Consider the following 22,782-nt stretch of genomic DNA (forward strand, 5'->3'; position numbering starts at 1 on the left):
GTTAAATTGCTCGAGCCCTACACCCAAAAATTTAATAATATCAATTCGCATAAATAGTACTCCTTTTGGCTGACCCCTATCTATAACGGTTTTTTTTAGGTCCTAGCCACTGAAATCTCAGGAAATTAAGTGGCAGGACCTACCAGAGTAAATAACTATAATACTGGTGTACCTGGTCAGCCTCCACGGGGCGGAGTGTGGACAACGTTGGGTCCCATTAGGGGCACAGCGGCTAAATGCCCAGAGGAACAACGGTACACGACACTACACATGTGCAAAATCCATACACTTTTAAACCTTTGGCATTGACAGTGTTTTGTTTCACGCCCACAATGTATAGCACGCGGAGATGGGAAAAACCCCTGGTGTCGTTTGACACTAAACACATTCTACACTCTACCGCGTCGTAAAGTTATCCCCGTTTGAAGATGGTAAAGAGTTTGGCCATGTTTGACGTAAATAGTTTGACATCTCCTGTTGTGTAAGGGGCAATCAATCAATAATTATTGTTGGACAGTAAGCTGGATATTGAAGTTTGTGCATTGTGGTGGATCATTCATCGTCGAACTAGTACAACTCCTTCCTATCTCTTCTCACAGACACTGGATTTCCATAGTTTCAGATCTTTCTTATTGGCTTTTTAAGATGCATTGCCATTGTTCAGCACGTCGTTCCTTTATAATGAAATTGTATAAGAGCAGGGATCCAACGAAAGTGTTCTCATTTAACCAATGAGAAGGGTATTCTAGATAGAACAAACTAAAGAAAAGGTAGTAAAGGAATTGATAGAATAAAATAAAGATAAAATGTATAAGAAAATAAACATACACTGAATTATGACCATCTACCTAATATCCCATTGGACCACCGTTCGCACGGATAACACCCACCATTCGCCAAGGCACTGACTCCACTAGATGTCTGAAGATGTCTGTAGGGATCAACAGTCATGCTGCCTACAACGCTTTCCACACACACAGTGTCGGAATGGATGACGGATGATGTGTCCACACGCCTCACTTCCCGTTCCAAAACAACCCACAGGTGTTTAGTTGGATTGAGGTCAGGCGAATTTGGAGACCAATAAAAATGAGGGATGTTTTCACTGTGTTCCTCGAACCAGTGCGGTCCGGATGACGCGGCGTATTATAGTTTTGGAAGGACCTGTTTCTGTCCGGGATAAAAAAAAAAAAACAACATGGCAGTGTACACATGGTCTTCTAAGAGCTTCCGGTAGACATAACCAGTTGAAATGTTGGTCAGCACTTACTGGGGGCCCTAGTCCTCGCTAGCAAAACGTTCCCCATATTAAGCAACTACCTCCAATAGTGGAAACCATGAATGATGGATACAAGGACTCGTGTTGCATGCACCACATACAAAGGCGTCCGTCAGCGTGTTTCCCCAAGTATTGGACTCCTCCGACTAGCACACTCGTTTCCAGTCCTCCAGTGTCCAACCACCATGTTGATGACACCACAGCATTCGCCATCGATGATGATCAGCGGTGAGGAGAGAGAGAGTATCTTGGATCGTTTGCTGTGGACGTTCCCATACGTCTGAGTGTGCGGCGCATCATCATTTGGGATATTGTTCTTCCATTGGGATATTGTTCTTCATATTGTACTGCGTTGTCAGTTTTCTCACAGTGATCTGTCGTTGAGTCCGTATAACGCGCTGCACCCTTCGCTCACCAAGAACATCCGTCAAACATAGTCCTTTACAGTTCTGTTATGGCGGCAGGTGGTTTGTACCGTTCTACGCCATTCTTTGTACACCTTAACCATAACTGTTACTTTATGAGTTTGACTTGCGCGATCAGATGCAAATTATCACTTCTCTAGCCGTTCGGCATTTTATACTGCCAGCTATGGAGCTAGTCAATTACGGGTGATTACTTAGTGTAGCAAGGTTCTTCTTTTATACCCCTACAGCTTCAGTACAGTATTTTTAATAGCTAACGTGTGGATCTTAGTAACATATCATATTTATCATAGTATTCTTTTAAAATCAAGCAAGACCAACTAAATTAGCATAATGATCCAGCAAGTGCGTGAAAGAGAGAGAGAGAGAGAGCCCAATTCTGCTATGAATTCTGTAATCTGAAATTACTGATCCCACCAAGAAAGCGAACTAGACATGCAATTACAAGGCAGCAGAACACAGCAACTTAAATAGTGTTTAGGGATAACACGTAACGTTGCTTTGCTTCGAGTAGCAACGTATCGCGTGCGGAGCCAATGCGAGTCAAATTAGCGCACTCCTTCATCCGCATCGAAAGGTAATTGGCAACAAGACGAACAAAGGAACATTTAATTATGCAGTTTGCCTCAAGTACGTAATTAGTTTGAGTTATGGAAAAGTCTTTAAAGGACTACGAAATGATGTCATTTATCACTGCGTGTAGACATCTTTTTAATATTGCTGCTCGTTAAATGGCTCCACCACCCACCTGATACTTAACTACGTATAGGGCCATGGTCCAGTTATTAGAGTGTGCGGTCACAAATAAGGAGGTGGTGGGTTCGAGCCCGTACGCTGCCACATAAAAAAATAAAATAAATAATACGCGGCCCATTGTGACTGTAGTGCTAGAAGTTCGTCTGGCCTTAATAATTCATTTTACTGTATATGCAATCCCTATGAATGTGTAAACTCTTCTAGAAGTATTTTTTTTTAGACGGAGAAGAAAAGGAAAAATGTATTAATATAGCTCAACTTTAATTGTTTATAACTCATTAAAGATTAATGTCGAAGACTATTGTTCCATTATCATTTTACAGCTGAATTGGAACCCTTGCAGTTATGATTATGTGGATAGGCCTGTGTCTGGGTCCAAATCCCGTCGAGACGAAGGTAATTTTATGGGCATTTTTTTTTCACACGTGGCCACGTTGACCTAACAGGACTAAGAAATGAGATCATCCAGAAGTAGAGAATGATGAGTTTCATTGTGGTATGTATAAAGTACTTGGGAAGGATAGGAAAAATAGAAGGGGTCATGCTTCTTAGCAGAAACAGCCTGAGCGCGAAGAAAGCTTTCCCAGATTTCAGAACTTACGTATGCCAACACAGAATCTTTTAGATGTGATAGAAGCAAAGATAAAAGGACAGTGGAAATAATCTACAGACCAGCAGATCATGACTAGACTCTACATGCAAATGAAATGGGCTAGCAAGCGTGAATGTCATATCGGTGATTTCAGTTTGCCCCTTATTAGTTGGAGCAAGCGGGAGGGAAATTCACCATGGCGGCCAAAACTTTTTAAATCAACGAGGTAATTATTATTTGTATCAGCATGTTAGAGAAAATACTAGGGGTAAGAATATTCTAGACTTGGTCATTACCCATGAACCACATAGACCCACGAACCTGATGTCATAGGGCTAACAGCACAGGAGCCATTAACAGAAAGTACCATGCGGTTCTAAGTGGAATATGAAGAAAGAGGCTACAGTTGTTAAAGATAAAAGGGATTATGGCAGCTAAAAACGCAATGTGGGCAATGTGGAGGTGTAGGTTTCTCCACCCAATACTGGAGTTTTATTACTGCAAGTTAACCAAATGTATAAAGAAATCTTTTATGAAAGGCATGGCGTTGGTAACTTAAAACAACTGACCGAAATGTTAGGTAAGTTTTTTTTTTAGTACAATGACAGAAATTAGTGCCAAATAACTAGATAGTGTTGCTCTCAATATTGATTTGGTTGCTTGCAGAGAAGAACAATTTCGGACGTGTATCTGACTTGATAACGGATCGCAAAGAGTGTCCAAAATTTAGGGGCAACGTTATCGGGTTATTTGGAACTTGCGCTATCCTCCAGAATGTTCATTACAACAGTACTACATGAAAAATCATCTAAATAAAAATAATAAAACATTAAAAAACAAAATGAGCACTAAATGAAAGAACATCTAGTCAAAAAATAAATTTTAATGTCAACCATCACTGACTTTAACATCAGTAACTCTCTGGAGGATACCTTCTACAAGTTTTTTGGTATGTGGAGCCTTGCTTTACTCCTTCCCTAAACATGCAGCTAGATCTTTGCGTCAATTGAGGCTTCTTGTCCTGGTTCTCAATTGTTGTTGTCCTAAACCATTCTAAAGTTGTTCGAGATATCTAAAAGGTGATCTGGGCTCCGAACTAGTGGGTTCACTAAATTATTGTCCACTAAGACTACTGACGTACTGACCGTGCTTTGTGCCACAGAGCGTTGTCATACTATTACAAGTAGGCCCACTTCAAAACATTGCCACAATGCGAAAAAAAATTGTGCAGAATGCAAATTCAGACAGCTGCAATCCTGGTTTCATCGATGACAGCCAGCTCAACAAGTTCAATCCACGTAAAATAAGCTTACACCATCACATTGCCTCCATTGAATTTCGTTCTTCGTACATTCTGAAAGAAACCGTTCTTTGGGAATACGCCGCAATCTGCTGCATCCATTTGATACCTGGATTGTGCAGTGCGATTCATCACTCTACATTAATGAGCTGACATGATTCAGTGTCTTTGCGTTTTCCTCTCATTATCCGAATCCATTGTCGACATACTCTGGGGGGTTTTATTGATTGCTGGGAGATAGCTTCCACTTACGACGAGCTGCGCCTACCATGATAACCATTCTATGAGGTGCTTTTCTGATGGTTGCTTGTCCTACACTTCCAATTCTCTTAACTGTCAGCTCATTAATAGTGATTGTGATTTCCTCTCGCTATCCGTTTCATTGTCGATATATATTTTGAGGAGGGTATTATCGATGGACTGTCTGGTTTGGGACCAATGGCCTCGTTATTTCTGCCTTCGTTTGCTGTTCGATGTTTCTAAACAGTCGTGCCATTGTGTTCCATCTCCCTATCACTGAGTGTGCGTGATTTTATATTCTGTTGTTATATGGTATACTGTTGTATATCTGTCATGTGACCTCTGAAATTAACGTCTACTTCCCACGAATAAGGTGTTTTAATAAACGTTAGAGGATAGTGTATTTCGGAGCCATTCCACAGTTCGCTTGTTTTATAAATTTAAAGTGAATGGAGAAGCACATCTGGCGCTAAATATCATACTGCGCTCAAAGCCACTTAGGCTCATTCTCTTGCTAAATTGCACATACAGACACACACACACACACATACTGTCCCCTCGTTATCTCAGTTATTGCTTTACACGTGATGATGGGTATACCTAGAAAACTGACCACTTATTCAAAGGTTTGTCCGTAAATAGTCTGTTCTGAGTTGTATTATCTCCTATTAGGTGTGCTAAGGCACGTGGCTTTACTTTTCTGTTGAAATGAAAGACTCTTATTAAAAAACATTTCTCGCCATTGATTGACTGTAAGTTCGATGTTACTCCTAGAACACTGCGGCAGTTTATCTTTTGTGAGTAAACAGATGAATTGAACGAGTATTCCTCCAAGAACAACATCCTCATATCTATGCGTTTGGTTACTTGATCGGGTTTTATTTATAAAAGTTTATTGTTGAGTTAATTTTAAGATATGTGTGACCACTGCTTTTCACATGTCCGTTTTTATGATAGATTTGTGTTCGATATGAAACCTGGTAAGATGTTTATGGGCCAGAGTCCAGAAACCTATCCATTTTGGGCTTTTTTTTCTCTAAGGCTAAAGTGTATCAGTCGAGTTTGAATCTGACGAGGGAATGAGTGAGTGAAATAGAATTTATGCAGTAAGATATGCTGACAGTGATAATTTATTTTTGTCTTTCAGAGTTATTGAGTTATTCAGAGTTAACTGAGCCACCAACTGAGTTACTAACTTAGCTGCAACTGAGAGGTGCGCTGTATTCAACACTATCGTAGTTTTAGCGTGATGTAGTTTCTTTAAACTACAAGTATTTGAGAAATTTTGTTCCCTATAAATATTTCTGTGCTAAGAAAAATATTAAAAAGATGTGATGTTCTTGTGAGGGGTTAAAATTTTGGGTAAATACAGTAAGAAGATTACAGTTGACGTTTTCATTTTGCTCTCATTTAAACCTCATTAAACCAAATTTTGTAGTTCCTCTAATTTAGAACTTTTAGAGGAACAGCAAGGACTTTCTAACGTGACTTCCTATTTCATTTTCCTAAAAGCCGCTTCCTGATATTGTAGCATCAATGCAGAAACGAAAAGAAAATTTCTCTTTCCACTGCTGTCATCATATAATTAAAACCTCTTTGAATATGCTCAGTGTGGTTGAACTTTGACAGCAAATACCATCAATCCTTTAGACTTTGCCAAAATTAGTTGGAAAAGTCTAAAGGATTGATAACATTAACCGGCCCGTTAATCATTCTTAATCGCTCGAAAACTAATTCTTTTAATTTAGACAGAGAGCTGTTACAACTGGGAACATGGAAGGGTTTGACTTTTAAAACTACACTTAGTTTGAGTCGTAGATTTCATTACATTTTTACACGACCTTAATCACCAGACAAAAGAGAAAGTTGAACAGTCGTTAAATATCTTTGTGATCAAAATAGGATAATTTTTAATTAAGAAAAACTTCTCTAACAAAAACTTTTCTTAACTAAGAGCAAATTAAGAGATGCTAACTGGACTCTGCGGTATATTTCGGAAAGTACGTTATGAGCTCTGAGGACAATCGACAGGAATTTAAAGAGAAATGTGGAAAATTGGAGTCTGGTATACAATGCACAAAAGAGACTCTACAGCACGTTCTTTAACGAGCCGATCAACGGTGAGCGTTATTTTGCCATTCTGTATTATTACCATACTAACTCGTTAAAACATGATTTCAAAGTGATATGATAGTCGTCTTGTGAGATCATTCAGTTATTTTACAAGATTAGTAATCGGTTTTTCATACGTATGCACTTCAAAATAATATCATAATCAAGTGTAATGATTTTTGGTGCTATTTTCAGTTTCTTCTGTATATTTATTTTACAGATTCTTCTGTATATCTGAATAATCTTCGGTACATCTGGCATCAGAAGAACACATCATTACTTACCGATAGTTTATTTCATTAGGATTCTGTTTTGCGCAGCAGATTTTTTTTTCTCGGTTGTAATCATCTCTAAAGAGATAAGTGTTGGTTTACGATATTTGCTAAATGGTTGTTCTGTCCCTATAACGATAAGCCTACTCAATTAACTAAACTCTAAAAGGACATTACGTAGAGTAGTACTGTTAAGTAAGAAAGATTTAATAAAGAGAGTATTCACGTCAAGTATTTTAATTAGTTTATTGGTACGCAAAGGGTAGTTGTTACAATTAGATCACAAACAATCCTAATGACTAAATAAATTGACTACCTTTCGGATTTCAATAGAGAAATCCGTCTCCAGGTCTGGATTTTTAGGTTCTAAAAATTAACTTGACAAAATTTGTTAACTTCTCTTTGTACGTTATTCCTGGCTGCATTGGTATTATTTGTGATGTATTGTACCAATTGTCCTTAGCATACCAATAAACTAAAACAAATCACGTGGAAAAGCGTCTCAGTGTTATTAAGTACCATAAGTTCTTCACATCGTAATTCGAATCATTAGCATGAAACACATTTTTGAAAGATTTCTTTTAGTAGATATGATTATTTCCACGCAGTTTCTGCCGCCATTCTGATATACACTGCCCTACCATTAATATCCGGAAACCTGCTATTAGGCAAAAAAAAAAGCTTTTATTGTGTTATTTAATATTTTGGGCTGAAACCTTTTGCTTTTATGACGGCCTTCAATCTTTGCGGCGTACTCTCAACCAGCTTTTTATAAATACCAGGTGATATGTTCCTCCACTCGGCCTTTAACGCAGCCACCAGTACGGCCTTGTTCTTTGGGCGATCTCCACGTGAACGTATCCGACGATCCAATAATCCCAAAGATGTTCGATATGGTTCAGATCAGGACTCTGGGCTGGCCAATCCAACTTTTCCACACCCATGTCCTCAAACCACTCTGTTACAACCCAAACAGTATGATATGGTGCACTGTCTTGCCGATACAGGTATGGGCCTTCCCCGAAGTATTGCCATAATGTTGAAAGTGCACAATTGTCCAGGCTGTCCTGGTATTGCACAGCATTCATGGTTTTGTCGATAATGGTAGAGTGCGAACCTCGACTCGTCTGACCATAGACTGTTTTCCAACTGCTCTACAGTCCAGAATTCGCGCTCCTTGCACCATGTTAATCGGAGGTCTAGCATTTGTTGAGGTAATAAATTCTGTTGAACTGTTAAAAGGAATTCTGTTGAACGGTTAAAAGTAATTCTGTTGAACGTGTCATATTGCAAGTCCAATTTTGCAATTGTCTGTCGAAGCCCAGTGTGCATATTTATAGGAGGTTCTGTGACGTGTTGCATACATAAGACCTTTTTCCCCATCCATGGAGGAGTGTCGGGATATTAATGATAGGGCAGTATATAGGGTCATTGCAAAAGTAATGCCAGGGACAAAGTGCTTGAATGCGATGGGTGATTATGCCAAAAAGTAGAACACTGTATGCTTTCATGTACGTCACATCTAGAACTGCATTTGGAATTTTCTCGCATTTAGAATTTCCTCACCATAAACATCTTTAAAAAAATGAAAAAAAGCAATTACATCTATTCATGTATATATTTTTATGTTCTCTATGGCTTTATGTCACCTTCCAATAAGCATGTTAATACTTATAAAGTACATCACCATATTTATAAAATTCTTTTGCTTTTGAAGAAACAGTGCATTCAAGGCACTTTTTTACAGCCTCAAAACTCTGGAATCCTGGAAAGGAACAAGCACAAGCTTGAATCCATTCAAAGATTTATATTACTATCGGTTATTAGGGTGTGCTGTTTTGTCACGCCCCTGCATTACAAGTCATTGCAGCATACCTACCTCTCTATCTAGAAGTTGTCAAGAGGGGCTCTTCCAGCGCCTGAAGAAGGGAATCCCAACTGTTGAATCTGCACTTGGACCATACAAATGACCCTAAACAGGAAAGAAGAAATATTGCAGACCACTTATATGTGCACTATAGGAAAAGCGGTCGTCGATGATGACTCCTAGCACCAAATTTCTAGGAGTCATCATCGACGACCGCTTTTCCTTTACTGCACATATTCAATGCCTGTCCGTCAAAGTTAAAAATTTTACCGCAATGCTTCTCCGAATTACCAGACAAGACTGGGGATTGAACACCAAAATCCTACATCTTTTTTATAATGCTGCCATAATCCCAATTACAACCTATGCTGCCAGTCTTTGGTTTAGACGTACTGCACTGAAAACTGTACAAACGAAGTTATCCACTATTCAACGTTGTTTTCTTCTTGGCCTACTTCACGTTTGTCGAACAGTATCAACTCCAGCTCTGAAGACTTGCGGAAACTATACCGCTTGATCTGCATGTTGTATTTAGAGGTCTTTGCTTTTACATCCGCAGAGGCATTTCTACGGAATTTCAGGGAATCATTGTTAACCCTCATGCTGATCCAAAAACTGAACGAACCGGATGCTGGAATTTGTTAGTCAACACCTGGCAGAATAGATGGATTTCTACAGAATAAGGAGCCATTACAAAAAAAAATCGTTCCTTGCATAAGTACACTACTTTCATCATCCACCACAAAATGGTTTTCATCCTCACTGTTTACCTCCTACATACTAACTGTACATGGTTCTTTTAACGCTTTACCAATTCAGACTTTTTAATGCTGTCTCCTGTCGATGTGGGCTACCGGAAGACTCTTCTCACGTCCTTTTTGAATGCTCCATTTATGAGGATCTAAGATTAGCTCTTAAGGCAAACAATTCCAAACTTGTTTCCTGGATGTGAGGAAACAAGTTTGTAAAAATCAGGCATTACAAAAAACAGGCAGCAGAAGACGAAGAAATGAAGAAAAAATAGCATAAAGTAAAAAAAAAATTAAATAAAAAAATAAATGTCTTTATCCATGTCTTTGTCTGTATCCAATGCTGCCCAAAGTAGTCCACAAAGAGAAGAGGTGTACAGTCAAACAGCAGTAGTAATGTCATCTAAAAACAAGATCTGAAACAGAAATTACTGGTTGATGACGGCATCACTGAGCAGAGGAAGGATTTAGTTGCAGAGAGGCTTGATAAAGGATGAGCCAGAAAAGTGCAGAATTTGTTAAAACATTTGCGTGTTCTTGACAACTACAACAATTTTGTAGATGACGTCGTCAGGATGACAGACGAAGCAACAAGCTGTGTTATGATTTATGATGTGTTTTCAGTTTGATTTCTAGAATTAACACTGAGGTTGAAAGTCTTCCTGCGACTAAAGGCAGCATTGCAGACGGTTTGAAGGGCCTGGAAATTATTGATAGATATGAGTATCTCCTCACATCCAAGAAGCGAGTTTGGAACTGTTTGCCTTAAGAGCTAATCTTAGGTCCTCGTAAATAGAGCATTCAAAAAGGACGTGAGAAGAATCTTCCGGTAGCCCACATCGACAGGAAGACTCTTCTCACGTCCTTAAAGCATAAAACGTATAAATTAACTCATTAAAACCTCCTCATGATTTGCGGAGATATAAGTAAAAATAAGACATGTTTTTTTGTTTGTTAATGCGAAAAGACAACATTACTTAGGGATAACCTACTCTGTAGTTTAATCTCAGAAACGTTCAAAATGATTGTTTTACGCAACACATGTAAAGTTTGTTCACTATTTAATTTTTCACATAACAAAAGTTTTCTTATCTTCTATGAGAAGGAATCATTCGTCAAATCCATTATGGTAAGCTTCAAGAAGAGCCAAATATCTGGCACAGGAAAGAACATGTGAAGCGTGGTTCTTGGACGCATCCCAACCCTGGGTAACGAATCTGCAAATTACGTGATTTGATGCCTCGTTTAATTTACTTCCGGGCTAAAAATAATCGGAAGACTCTTTCTTTCCACACGAAACTCATTAAAATAATGGAAATGAAACGCACTGGAAGAACTTAAGTGAACGAAGAAGCAGAATCGTGTTATTTTCTCTCTTACTTCGCCACTGCACGAAACTGAACAAATTAATGATTGGTCCGTGCCCTTAAATGATTATATATTATGGGTCCTTCATTTTTGTTATTTCTATAGACAAACTTATTCGTTTTCTTAATAGCTACAGTAAGAGCTATGCCTACTTGTGTGAACGAAACAGGTGCCTAGGAGGTACTTACGTCAATGTGAGATGCATTGATGTAGTCGGAGTCTGGGATCCCAGGAAGCGCTTCCAACACAACACGATTGTAGTCGACTGGAACGAGAAAAAAATGATTTATTAAGGTTGTAGTTTATTTAAACAGTGTTATTAGTAGTCTGCTAGTACGTGACCTCTCCTTTCCACCCCCCTTAATCACAAACTTCAGTAGAATATCAATAAAACCATGATCGCTTACTAACTGAGCTGTTCAGACTGTTGAAAATTATCTATAACTTTCACTTCTGTTGTTTTAAGTTCAAACTTATTTTGTAGATAAATTAGAAAATTATCGTGATAATAAAACGTCGGTCATGTTTAAATGTGCCTAATTTTTTTTTGCCATTGAGAGGGCGGATCAACAGAGTGTTTTTACTTAACATTACTATTAAGCAGGTTCTGTTACTAGAAAATTTGTATTTCCCCTTGAAACAGTCGTCGACGAAGGGCGTGCTCTTTCTTGAGAGTAAGTGATATACTCACAATTTGGTTTGAACTGAAACAGTAGGCTGTTTCACTTAATCAGTTGGGCAGTCAGAAGTTTTGGTATAGCGTGTATCACGCGAGTAAAAGTAAAGTGTGCCCTATGAAAAAAAAAAAGTTTTAGTTACGAATGAATGCGGTTATCTTGATGGACAGAAAAATTTCAGAAAACTCAAGAAATCTCTTTTAATCTAAATTTTGAAGCACCCTCCAATCAACCTTTTGAGCCCTTAATATTACATGACAAGCTCTCATAAATAAAATGTCAAATTAAAATAAATACAGGACTCGCTGTTCTATTTAGAAAGTTTGAAATTAACGCTCTCCTGTACGTTTCTAACAACATTCTCAAGTTGGTTTTGCCATCATCTATTTGGAATACATACGTTGTGAAATTATTCCCCAAGAATTTAAGGCTTTAAATCGTCTAAAGATTTCGGACCGTTATCTCTCGACTGCTCATTTTCAAAAGCCATTCACAAGACGATAATAGAGCATCATTTTAGACAAATACCAGTCTACCTTCAACATATTACCGGTGGTAGATCAACTGCTACAAACTTCCACGAAACGTTCTTCAAAATGCAAGTACCTTTAACTCCAGAACTAAACGTAATGTAATACTACCCCACCGTCTCCAGTAGTTCTGTGAGGTCATGGATGGTGAGACGCCTCGCGAGCGAAACAGCTGATAAACTCGTGTAATTTTAAATCTGATCTGATACTTCCAGAACGTTTTTCATCTTGAAGGGAGGTCAACCAATTTTCGAATTTTGCAAACCCCTCAAAAGTTTGAGTTCTGCCCATTTTTTGATATCCAAGCGCCATCTTCAGTATTTCGTGTGTTTCAAATATTTTTCATGGAAAAAACATCCAAAACACATGAAAAAGCGAGCTAAATTTCGCAGCTCTTTTTTCAAGTTTCACATTTTGAATTTCAACTTAGCGTTAGAGGAGTCCTGCTTTTAAGATAACGAATATTGGACAATGATCGCTGTCCAGTGGACTGGACAGCGATCATTGTCCAATTGGCTGTTTTCCTTGTTAGAATAGAATATAAGACGAGGGAACGTATAGTGACATCAAAAGCAGTGCTAGTGTCTATAGAAAGGTTTTTTTTTTTTTTTTGGTAGTTGTTGGCGCATCGGCTTCTGTGGCCATAGTGCACCTCCCAAGGTTTTTGCAGTACTTTGATCCAAGCCCGAGACGGGATTCGAACCCGCGACCTTTGGGTTGCCAGGCAGGCACTTTACCCACCTGGCTAGCCCGGTCGGCCTATAGTGTATATACTCAGGTAATCCATCATCTGAGTTGTTGTTTTCAATGAGTTATTATGCTATATGACCTCATCGGAATTTCTCCATAAAGGATTATGTACGGTTAGATCTTCCAAGTTAGAGATGGGGAGGTAGTTTTTCAGCTACATCGTCCATTTCATTATACACTATATTTTGGTGTGCATACAAATACGTGCACCATATATGGCGTATCTTGCATGAAACAGCGTAAGTCACAGTTAAAACATATAGCAATTGTACTTCCACAATGATCAGTAGGCATTATGATTAATGTGGGTATTGCTGTGATTGCACACGTTAACCATTATGTGTGCATTAGCGTGCGTTTTTATTTTGATTTAAATGATTGTTTTAATAAATATAAGCGACTTGGCAATTATATTTAATGCTTTATTGTATAAAGCGAACTGAAATGAAACTAAAAAGTAGTGCAGCATTCGAATATTTTCAAAAGTTTCAAAGTTTTTAATTTGAACTTTAAAAATGCCGTACTGCTTGGAAATTTACATCAAGCGCTATCCAATTCTGCCGTAGCTGGAGTTGGCATTTCCGTAGTTTGGACAGTGTCAAGCTCTTCCAGCGAGTGTCTTTAGGGTTATAATGCTGCACGATTCGTATCTGATAAACGCATTCACTGTGTTATGGACGAGGAAAAAAAAAAAGATCCCTCAGATGGAACATCCTCCAGATGGAATATCCCTTTCTTCTCGATTAGTCCCCTAATAAGGAAACTGCCGTTGGAGGGGAGGCATTATAACAAAGGAGTACATAGGAGAATACTGATAGACTCTCGTGGAAGAGCCTTACTAGCGCGTGATTGTGTAGATCATGTTGAGCCGGATTCGGAAATCCTCTCTATTGCTCGCTGCATTCGCAGTGCACGCTCACGATACACCTTCTTGGTATTCGCACTGTTTCTATGCGGGTTTAGTCTCATCGCTTGGGATACTTTAATGAATACTGCCGCCAATACATTGTTCAAGGATTAGAAGCACACGTTTGGAATGCGCAAACATCATCCTGAATTGTTTAACCTTCTACCATAGTAGAAGTGGATATCTCCATTGCGGCGAGGAGAGAAATGGAAACCGCAATCCATCCTGATCTGACAATTTGAGTTAGTTACAACGCAAAAATGATTCTCTTAAATTAATATTGGACGGAAATTTTAATTCCAAAGCCATCTCTTAATACTCTATTGAGAGTTTTTGAGTTTAAGGCAAATATTATATGGCTTTATTTGTTGCGTGAAATGTTTTACGACTTATTGCTCTTTCCCAATTAAGAAGTAAGTTTTGTTGAGCAAATTTGTTTGCTTTCAAAAATTTTGTTGTCCTCTATTGCATTAGGAATAATTTATACAATACAGTAATGCCTCTGCATCTGTACTTGATTAAAAACAGCGAAGTCAGCTTAGTTCGTTTAAAACATGATTCTGATTACTAAACTTACTTTCTTACTCGATACAGATCTCAGACTGCTGTGGGCTTAGAAAGCTGGGTTTAAGTTATTGACAAGTAGTAAAAGTAAAGATTTAAAAAAAGCAGAAATGGCTCATATTTCCAGCCAAGCGTCTTGAACTTAATCGCCTCTTCCATCTTCTCCGACACTCCAGGCAAATAAACGATTTAGTTGTCAAGTTCTGCTAATCACACATCTTCATTTAAAATCACCAGCAGTTACTTAATATATCCGGAACTCTTCATATATGTCTCTGCCATCCCAGTTTATCAATCTCTAGTTTATCACCGCGTCCTAGTTACGGTCTGCTGCTGCTCCGCCATCGACCTGAAGCGAGCACATAAGAAACAGCTGGTTTCATTACTTGTGATCAACCAACACCGTACATTTAATCGCACTCATACGTTTCCTTTAAAAGACCTCGGTTTTATGAGTCTGCTTCTCTTTGTGAAAACAAAAAAAGGCAGATGGGCTTCCTCCTTTATTTTTGTAAAAGAAAGCCCTAAAATATGCAAAAGTTCGCAATAAAGCCTGCGATAGATTATTTCATGGAATGATATTTTATGCATCTAAAGTCAGTTTAGTGAATTTATAGTGACAATACCACCAGTGTCCGTCTAGATAATCTTACTTGAACAACAAACATCTATGGTATCTCTTGTCAAAAAAAAAAAAAAAAAAAGAAAGAAACTAATGCGTTTCTACAAGAAACTTATTTTAAAATCAAGAAAAACTAACATCATATGGACTTCCGGCATTGCACGTGAGGTGATTTATTATCTTCCTAAGGCACAACAGAGAATACATATCATAAGAGCTCCAAAGCCTGTCTTACAGCTAAGAAATTAGCAAGATGCGCACTGACCACGTAATTCTAAATAAACACGATTCACTGGTCTTATAATAGATACAATTTTGAAATTTCCGTGTAATACAGAAAATGGCAGCCCTAATTGATCCATTCTTTATTGTTTAACCTAACAGACGTGCCATTACTTATGGAATCCCCTTAAGGCATAGTGGCAATGTAATTTTTTATGCGCGTGCGCGAGTTGTGGCATGTGGTGTTCGTTTACGCTCCTCATATTAATTAAGTTTTAGATTAGTTATACTTGACGTTATGAAATGATTCGCCTACCAATGAATTCCTCTTCCTCTGCTCAAGCTTGATGTGGTATCATCTTTGTGATATAATAAACAGGTATTTCTGATTTTTAATTATTCTGCTCACGTTTGAAGTTCTTCATTACGATGTATGCACAGCGCTTTAGCCCTCAAGAATTTAGCAAACGCCCCACTACCCTGAAGGCTTAAGTGGACAATGAGTCAACCTTGACCAAGTTAGAAAGCATCGCCACTACTGAGTTCCCTAGGGAAATCCGCCCTCTCTTCTGTCTTTTGTGCTTAGCACACCTGTCACAACCATTTATGTTTTCTTGTGTTTTCTCAGTAATCTCTTTGGAAACGCGAATATAAAAGCTGCAAGCTTAATAGTGCCAGAGCAAACAAACTACTCGGAATTAAAAACTAACTAATAAAACTGAACATTGTTCACTACTTCCAAGCAATTTAAAGACCCTAAATCAGGCATGTCACAGAAACAGAGTAACTTGCAACAATTCGTCTGCCTAGCCTGCCGCGACGGGAAGGAACCAACCATTCGATGTCATGTATGCAAATTAAACTTTTGTGCCCACTCAGTTAAAACAGACATCGCACATCTTTCTAAACTACGTCGGAGAAGGTTCGCATGTGATAAATGCCTTAGAGAAGACGCTGAAGTATCTGAACTTCCTCTATCCCAGACTGAAACTAGCCCTATCGACCAGATGTTAACTGATCTCATTCAACATTCAACTACTGGTTTGCCTGAACTTATGACCATCGCATGCGACGAAACAGTGGTCAACGGAACACTACCTGACGGGATTGCCAACCACGGTGTATGCAGCGCTAATCAGTCCAAGTCTCCACCGGAAACTAATGATCAAAATTGTGCCTCGGTCGTTAATGTGTCCTCCACCTCAAACCAGACGCTAGTCACAACAGGTACTTTTCAACGTGAAGATGAATCTCCAAGAATTAACGCCGAAGCTACAGTGTCGACCTCTCCTCTACAGTCAGACAGCGTAGACTTCTTGGTCCTCCTAATTCACCAGTTGAGATCCCAAATTGAGGATCTGAAGGATGAAGTTTACTCGCTGAGGAACCAAAATAAACATATCACACATATGCTCTCTGACCTCTGCTCTTTGGTGAGCGAAAATGGAAAGCTGACATCTCAGCCACCAATAATAAATAAACGGACAAAATCTACACAAACTGTCAAACCTCCTAGCCTTATAAAGCCTGGCTCCCATGCTCAAATTCACTCGAGACAATCAGTAGATAGATCTCCAGACACTCTGACTGAGCACATTAACAGGGCCCAATCACGCCCTCAGCAGAAGGCTGGTGACCAACCACAGCTGCAATCTTATGAAGAAGTACCCCAACCAGAGAAACCACCAGAAAATAGTAAACACTCCCTACAAGCCCCAGAACTAAACAGTAATTCAATAAACGCCCATCAAGCTCTGCCCACGTCATATGCTGGTATGCTTACCAACAGCCCTTCTAGCGATACTTACGTCCCATCTGGAGATAAACAAAGTTCCCTCATTACCACAGCCAACCCTGCCTCAAATTCCTCTGGATGCCTTTCTGATATCAATATTGATTGCCTTTCCCATCACGCTAATATTCATAACCAGATCTCCCTGCCCCGCCTAGTAACAGCTTCTAAATCTCGTCTGACACTGGCCGAGAAATATAACATCTCGGTAGTTTCCACCAAAGCCAAGATTTTTGCATCCAGATTTGGACCTAGAACATCTCCTGAATCTATAATGAGAATGTTTAACGAGGAACATAACCTCTCAGTTCAGGTTAAACGGCTTAAAAGCCGACAAACACGCTATGCCTCTTTCCTTATAATGTGTTCTCCTGCTGTCTATAAAAACGTTATAGATCCAGCCTCCTGGCCCCAAGGTATATATATCAGACCATTTTCTGAGAAAAAGAGCCCCCATCAACAACCTCAACTAATTCACCCTCCTCGATAGCAATCAACGCTGCAAGGGAACAAGCATGAATGCCCCACATTCCGGGCAATTTCTCAAAATGTGCGCAGCATAAATCAAAATTATACAAGTGGTGACAAACAGCGGCATCAAAACATTGGTACCATCAGCCTTCAACCACCAATAAATAACAGTTCGGGAATGCTCATCCCAACGTGGGTCACGAATCGACAAACTAGAAAGCCTGCCTTGAATAAAAATATTAGAGACACATGCCTTAAAAAGATCCAAAAAACTTGCATAATCAGAGTCTTGTACCAGAATGTTAGAAGCCTCCGCAACAAACTGGATATCATTGATCAAATCTTGCTCGCTAGTGATATCGATATTCTCTGTGTTACAGAAACCTGGCTTGATAAAGACCAAGAATTTTTCACATCTTGTACTCCAGCTGGGTATAAATCAGCGTTTACTTCCAGAGTTGACCAAAGAGGAGGCGGCGTTGCCATTTTCTTTAAGAGCTCACAGGCCTCACTTGTTCATCAAGTATCTAGCAAAACAACAGCATATGAAGCTCTCGCTGTTACTCTCAGCTATAATAGCGTTCTTATAGATGTAATTGCCATATATATACCCCCAGCACCTTCATATGACGCCATCCATGAAATATCAAACTGGATCATTAACCAGCTTCATCCTTCAGCTTTGCACTTTGTCTGTGGAGACTTTAATCTTCCTCCCCAACTAGCTAACCTTCAGCAAATGCTCCTGTCAAACCTATCTTGTACTGGGTTACAAATGATTAATGACCTCCCGACCAGAGGTAACAATCAACTAGATCTCATCCTTGCCTCTTTTCCTTGCACACCTGATTACATGCCAGAGACTTATTTTAATTCGGACCACAAGCCAATTATTGTTATTTTACAGATACCTGCTCCAAACTTCAATGTTGTGAATTCAATTAACACCAGAGTAATAGTTAGTCCCAGATTTTTGAGCATTGCTAAATGTGTTGAGGCTGCCTCTGCCATCCCGTGGTCAGTCCTGGAAAACTGTGATCTTGAAATTGCAGTAAATCTGCTTACTAATTTGCTTAAGACGATTGCGACATTTGCAGCATCAAAGAGAATTTCTATTATGCCTCGGTCCAGAGCATGGTGGACTCCCCATCTTAATATGAGCTTCAAATTAAAACAGCAACTCCACAAAATGTGGAAGCAGTCGCAAAGTGTTCAAGACAGGATAGCCTACTCTAGATCCCGTGCAACATTCAACAGGCTGAAATCTCAAGCAATTAAGAACTATATGGACACCACCCTTCGTAGAGGAAAAACCCCCTACTTTGAACGGCCTTCTGATTTCCCACAAAAACTTGAACCTAACCAGTGGCTAGACTTTATATCCAGATTTGCCTCGAACTCGGAACAATGTCCTCATCTTGAGACACCAACAACTGAAATCCCCCCCGACACGCTTTCTGCAGTATCAATTTCCAGGGAACAGCTTATTTCTGCCATAAATTCTACACCGGCTTCTGCTAAGGCAGGTGCAGATGAAATACCCCAATTCATTATTAAATGTCTTAGCTCATACATTTTGGGTCCCCTTCAAACTATTTTTAATGCTATTTTGTCAAGTAATTTCTTTCCCCAGCAATGGAACATCTACCTTGTGAAGCCTGTACCAAAAATTCAATCACCTACTCTTCTTAAGCACTACCGGCCAATCTCCAATGCCTCAAGTCTTCTAAAACTCCTAGAGAAGATACTTCTCCCCATTTTAACTAAACAACTTCTTCCACATCAGCCTCATCAAATCCACTATTCTCTTCCTCATAGATCCACTGTGACTAATCTCTTAGCCACCACCAGCTCTATCCTCTCTGCGTTTGAATCTCATGCAGAGCTTGCAGTCACTTATGTAGACCTCGAAGCAGCATTTGACTCAATAAATGTTCCTGCAATGCTGAAGCTACTTTCAGACCATTATCAAATCAAGGGAGACACTCTACAGTTCCTCACTTCACTCCTTCAAAATAGAATAATCCGGCTTACTGTCCACGGCCAAACATACGAGCGATGTGTCTCTTCAGGCGTGCCACAGGGTGGTGTCTTATCCGGCCTCTTATTTACAGCGCTCATCTCGCCGCTTGTTGAGTCCAGGCATGATACTCTATGCTATGCTGATGATATGAAGCTCCTCACACTGATTTCTCCACATGATGATCTTCTTGTGATAACAGCATCAATTAACAATATACTCCTGGAATTTGCAAACTACCTCAACCAGTTTGGACTAAAAATAAATCCAGAAAAGTCTGAATTTATGATATTCTCGTTAAAGAAAACGCCTTCCTATATTCAGCCAACACTATGCAATTCTCCTATTCCCATCGTCAAGAAACATACTGATTTGGGGGTTGTTTTTGATCCTAAGCTCTGCTTTGGTAACCACATGGAAAAGCTGCTCACCCAGGCAGCTCGACTCCGATGGATGGCCAAACAGCATTTGCATTACATTAATGAAGTAACGATCACCAGAAGATATATAAAGCACGGTATACTCTCCGCTTCTATATGCGGCAGAAGTATGGGCATCTGCCGCCCCTAGCACAATTCGACCACTCTTTTCTACTGAGTTTTGGCTCTTAAAATGGGTCATAAACAAACATAAACTTCCTCCACAGTTAAGGACAACTGAAATGGCCAGTTTGATAAAAATTCACAGGCTTCCCACGCTGATTAGGGTGAAATGCCTTACCACAACTGTAAAAATGATCACTGGAAAGATCTCGGCACCATCATTCTGGGATCTGTGCTCTTGGAGAGTCCCTCAGCCTTCCCTCAGAGCGACTCCAACTCTATGCCCACATCTCAGCCGTCTCCACCTATCCGATAGGTTTCTGCCATATCAGCTACTTCCATGTGCCCAGTCTTTGGATGCTGACCTTAATAAGTTTTCTAGTGATAAGGAGTATAGACGCCGCATCCTTAAATTGTACTTCCCCGTCCCTGATTCTGCTCCTTGAAGCTCGCCTTAACGCCGCAATCCAGAAATGCGACATGAAGATGGCTTACCAACGAACCTTGTAGTTTTCCACCTGTATATTCTTTGTTCATTGTGATGTTTATAATTGTGTTATACTTTGAGTGTTGGGCTCTATTTACTTTTGATTCGTTCATATATGTATTTTATATTTAATTATTAATTTCCTTTCTTACATATTGTAATATCACTGTTAACCCCTGGCCTTGTGGCCGTGAAGGGCTTATTGCAATGTATCCATTGTATTACCATTATCATTATTATTGCAATAAAGATTTCTATTAAAATTTCTTATTTTGAAGATTACTTACAAGGTAATAGTCTTCTGTTGCTGTTCTTTGGCTCGTTGGCTTCTTTCGAAGCATGTCTTGTACTGTGGTTCTCTCCCTTTGATGCAACCTATAGAAGATAAAGGGACGATAAATTAGTTTAAAGTGTAAAAAATGTGGGCAGTCTCTATTCATGTTAAAAAGGAAATGCGTTAGTGTGTTTCACCTTTTTTTTTTCATTATTTTATCCATAAAAATTACTTGAAAGGTTGGAATCGTATAGGGATAATACTATTCACAGTTTACAATTTTAACAGGAAAAATATTAGTTTTTTAAATTGTTACCAACGATAGGAAATGTTTCAGCGATTGGATCTTTATCCCCTATTACTTTGCATGACATCTGAAAAATAAATGTATTGTTAATGTGGGACATTTTTGAAATGCAGACAAGTACACCCCACAGACGGGACCTGTCCCATGATTATTGATCATCACACAATAAGATTCACAGAAAACGGCATCATCTGCCACTCAGGACCTCTGAACGGAAACCACATAGAAGGCCATCCGACTACAGAAGAGAGCAAAGGGAGCAAAACAAGAATATTCCACGGACGGGACTTATCCCATGAATTACTTTCGACCACACAACAAACTGGACTCCTAGAATGTACGGTCTGGACACTGTCCCAAGATGACCTCCACATGACAAAGTGACAGAAGAGTTTTCTGCACAAGCATGATTGGCGATCTTGCCTGGCTAGCCTGTCTTTCCCTCTTCCTGGCGGGGGGAGACGGTCTCCCCTGTCTCCTCCCCTCCTCGCTACCCCCAAGTTTCCTCCTGGTGGGGCATGGACATGCCCCACCTGACACCATAAATCTAAATAATTGTTATACACCTAAATCTAAATTTCCAAATTATGATTTCGCCCACACTTTTGAAATTTGTCTCTCTTGAATTTGGCCTTTCAAATTCAAGAAAACTGCTCCCCATGCAATCGATCAACAAAGTGTGTGTGTGTGTGTGTGTGTGTGTGTGTGTGTGTGTGTGTGTGTGTGTGTGTGTGTGTGTGTGTGTGTGTTGGTCCCAGCCACCGAAATCCATCCCAGGAAACTAAGTGGCAGGATCTTCCAGAGTAAAATTCAAACTATTGGGTACCAGGTCTGCCTCCACGGGGCGAAGTGTGGGCAACGTTGGGCCTCAACAGGGGTCTGGCGGCTAAACGGCCAGAAGAACAACGGTACACGACATTACACATCTCAAGATCCATACACTTTCAAATCTCTGGCCTTTACAGCGAACTATATCAATCACAATGAAAACTACGCGGAGATGGGGGAACCCCTGGATGCCGTTTGACCCTGAATACACTTTATTTCCCTTTTCAGGCTAATGGGGGGAAACCTTAGGGTCCGCTCCTCAACACTTGAATACTTCCCTTTTCATCCCGAACTGTTATTTAACAATCAGCAACAACTTTGCTGATTGTTAAAACTTTTAAATTAAATTCTTAAATTCCAGCTCAACATTTCAGTACAGTATTCGTAAATATATTTTATTTTCGGGAGTTTATGTATATAATGAATTAAAAAAAAAAACAAAAAAAAACAGATATCTTTCCGGATACCAGATATTCTTCTCCAAGATATTTTTTACAGAGGTATTTTTTTCCAATTTTTTTTTTTTTTTTTTGGATTCTTTTTACATAAGCATGTTAAGACTTATTTGAATTTATTAAAAACTTATTTTATTGCGAAGAATGTCGCCGAAGGCAAATATTTGATATCATAGGCATTCTAGTATGCAAATTCCCAGTATCCATTAGAAATCGATCTACCACCTTACAGAGCCGCATATTATGCAAAATTATTCATATGTATAAAAACACAGGTTGCGACCACATCACTTCATTTCCGTTTGTTGGCTTAGTCAGTGAGATAGCCACATCTCCAGTACTGTACTCAGGTGGCAAATCATCGTCGTTTAGAT

The 22,782-nt window shown here is 39.4% G+C and overlaps 1 protein-coding gene across 2 annotated transcripts in view; it reads right to left on the reverse strand.

The window, feature by feature from the left end:
• Positions 1 to 22,782, reverse strand: part of LOC150087098 (receptor-type tyrosine-protein phosphatase kappa-like) — a 453,299-nt gene that overhangs the window by 153,953 nt on the left and 276,564 nt on the right. For both annotated transcript variants that reach the window (XM_090372951.1, XM_090372952.1), the window contains exons 2-3: positions 20,832 to 20,919; positions 11,149 to 11,225 (exon numbers count right to left, since the gene is read on the reverse strand). In XM_090372951.1, the coding sequence (XP_090229077.1) occupies positions 11,149 to 11,225; positions 20,832 to 20,919 (165 nt within the window). The remainder of the gene's footprint in view (positions 1 to 11,148; positions 11,226 to 20,831; positions 20,920 to 22,782) is intronic.

The sequence above is a fragment of the Mastigoproctus giganteus genome, chromosome 4, assembly GCF_048544385.1.
Source record: "Mastigoproctus giganteus isolate SK-2022 chromosome 4, ASM4854438v1, whole genome shotgun sequence".
NCBI classification, from domain to species: Eukaryota; Metazoa; Arthropoda; class Arachnida; order Uropygi; family Thelyphonidae; genus Mastigoproctus; species Mastigoproctus giganteus.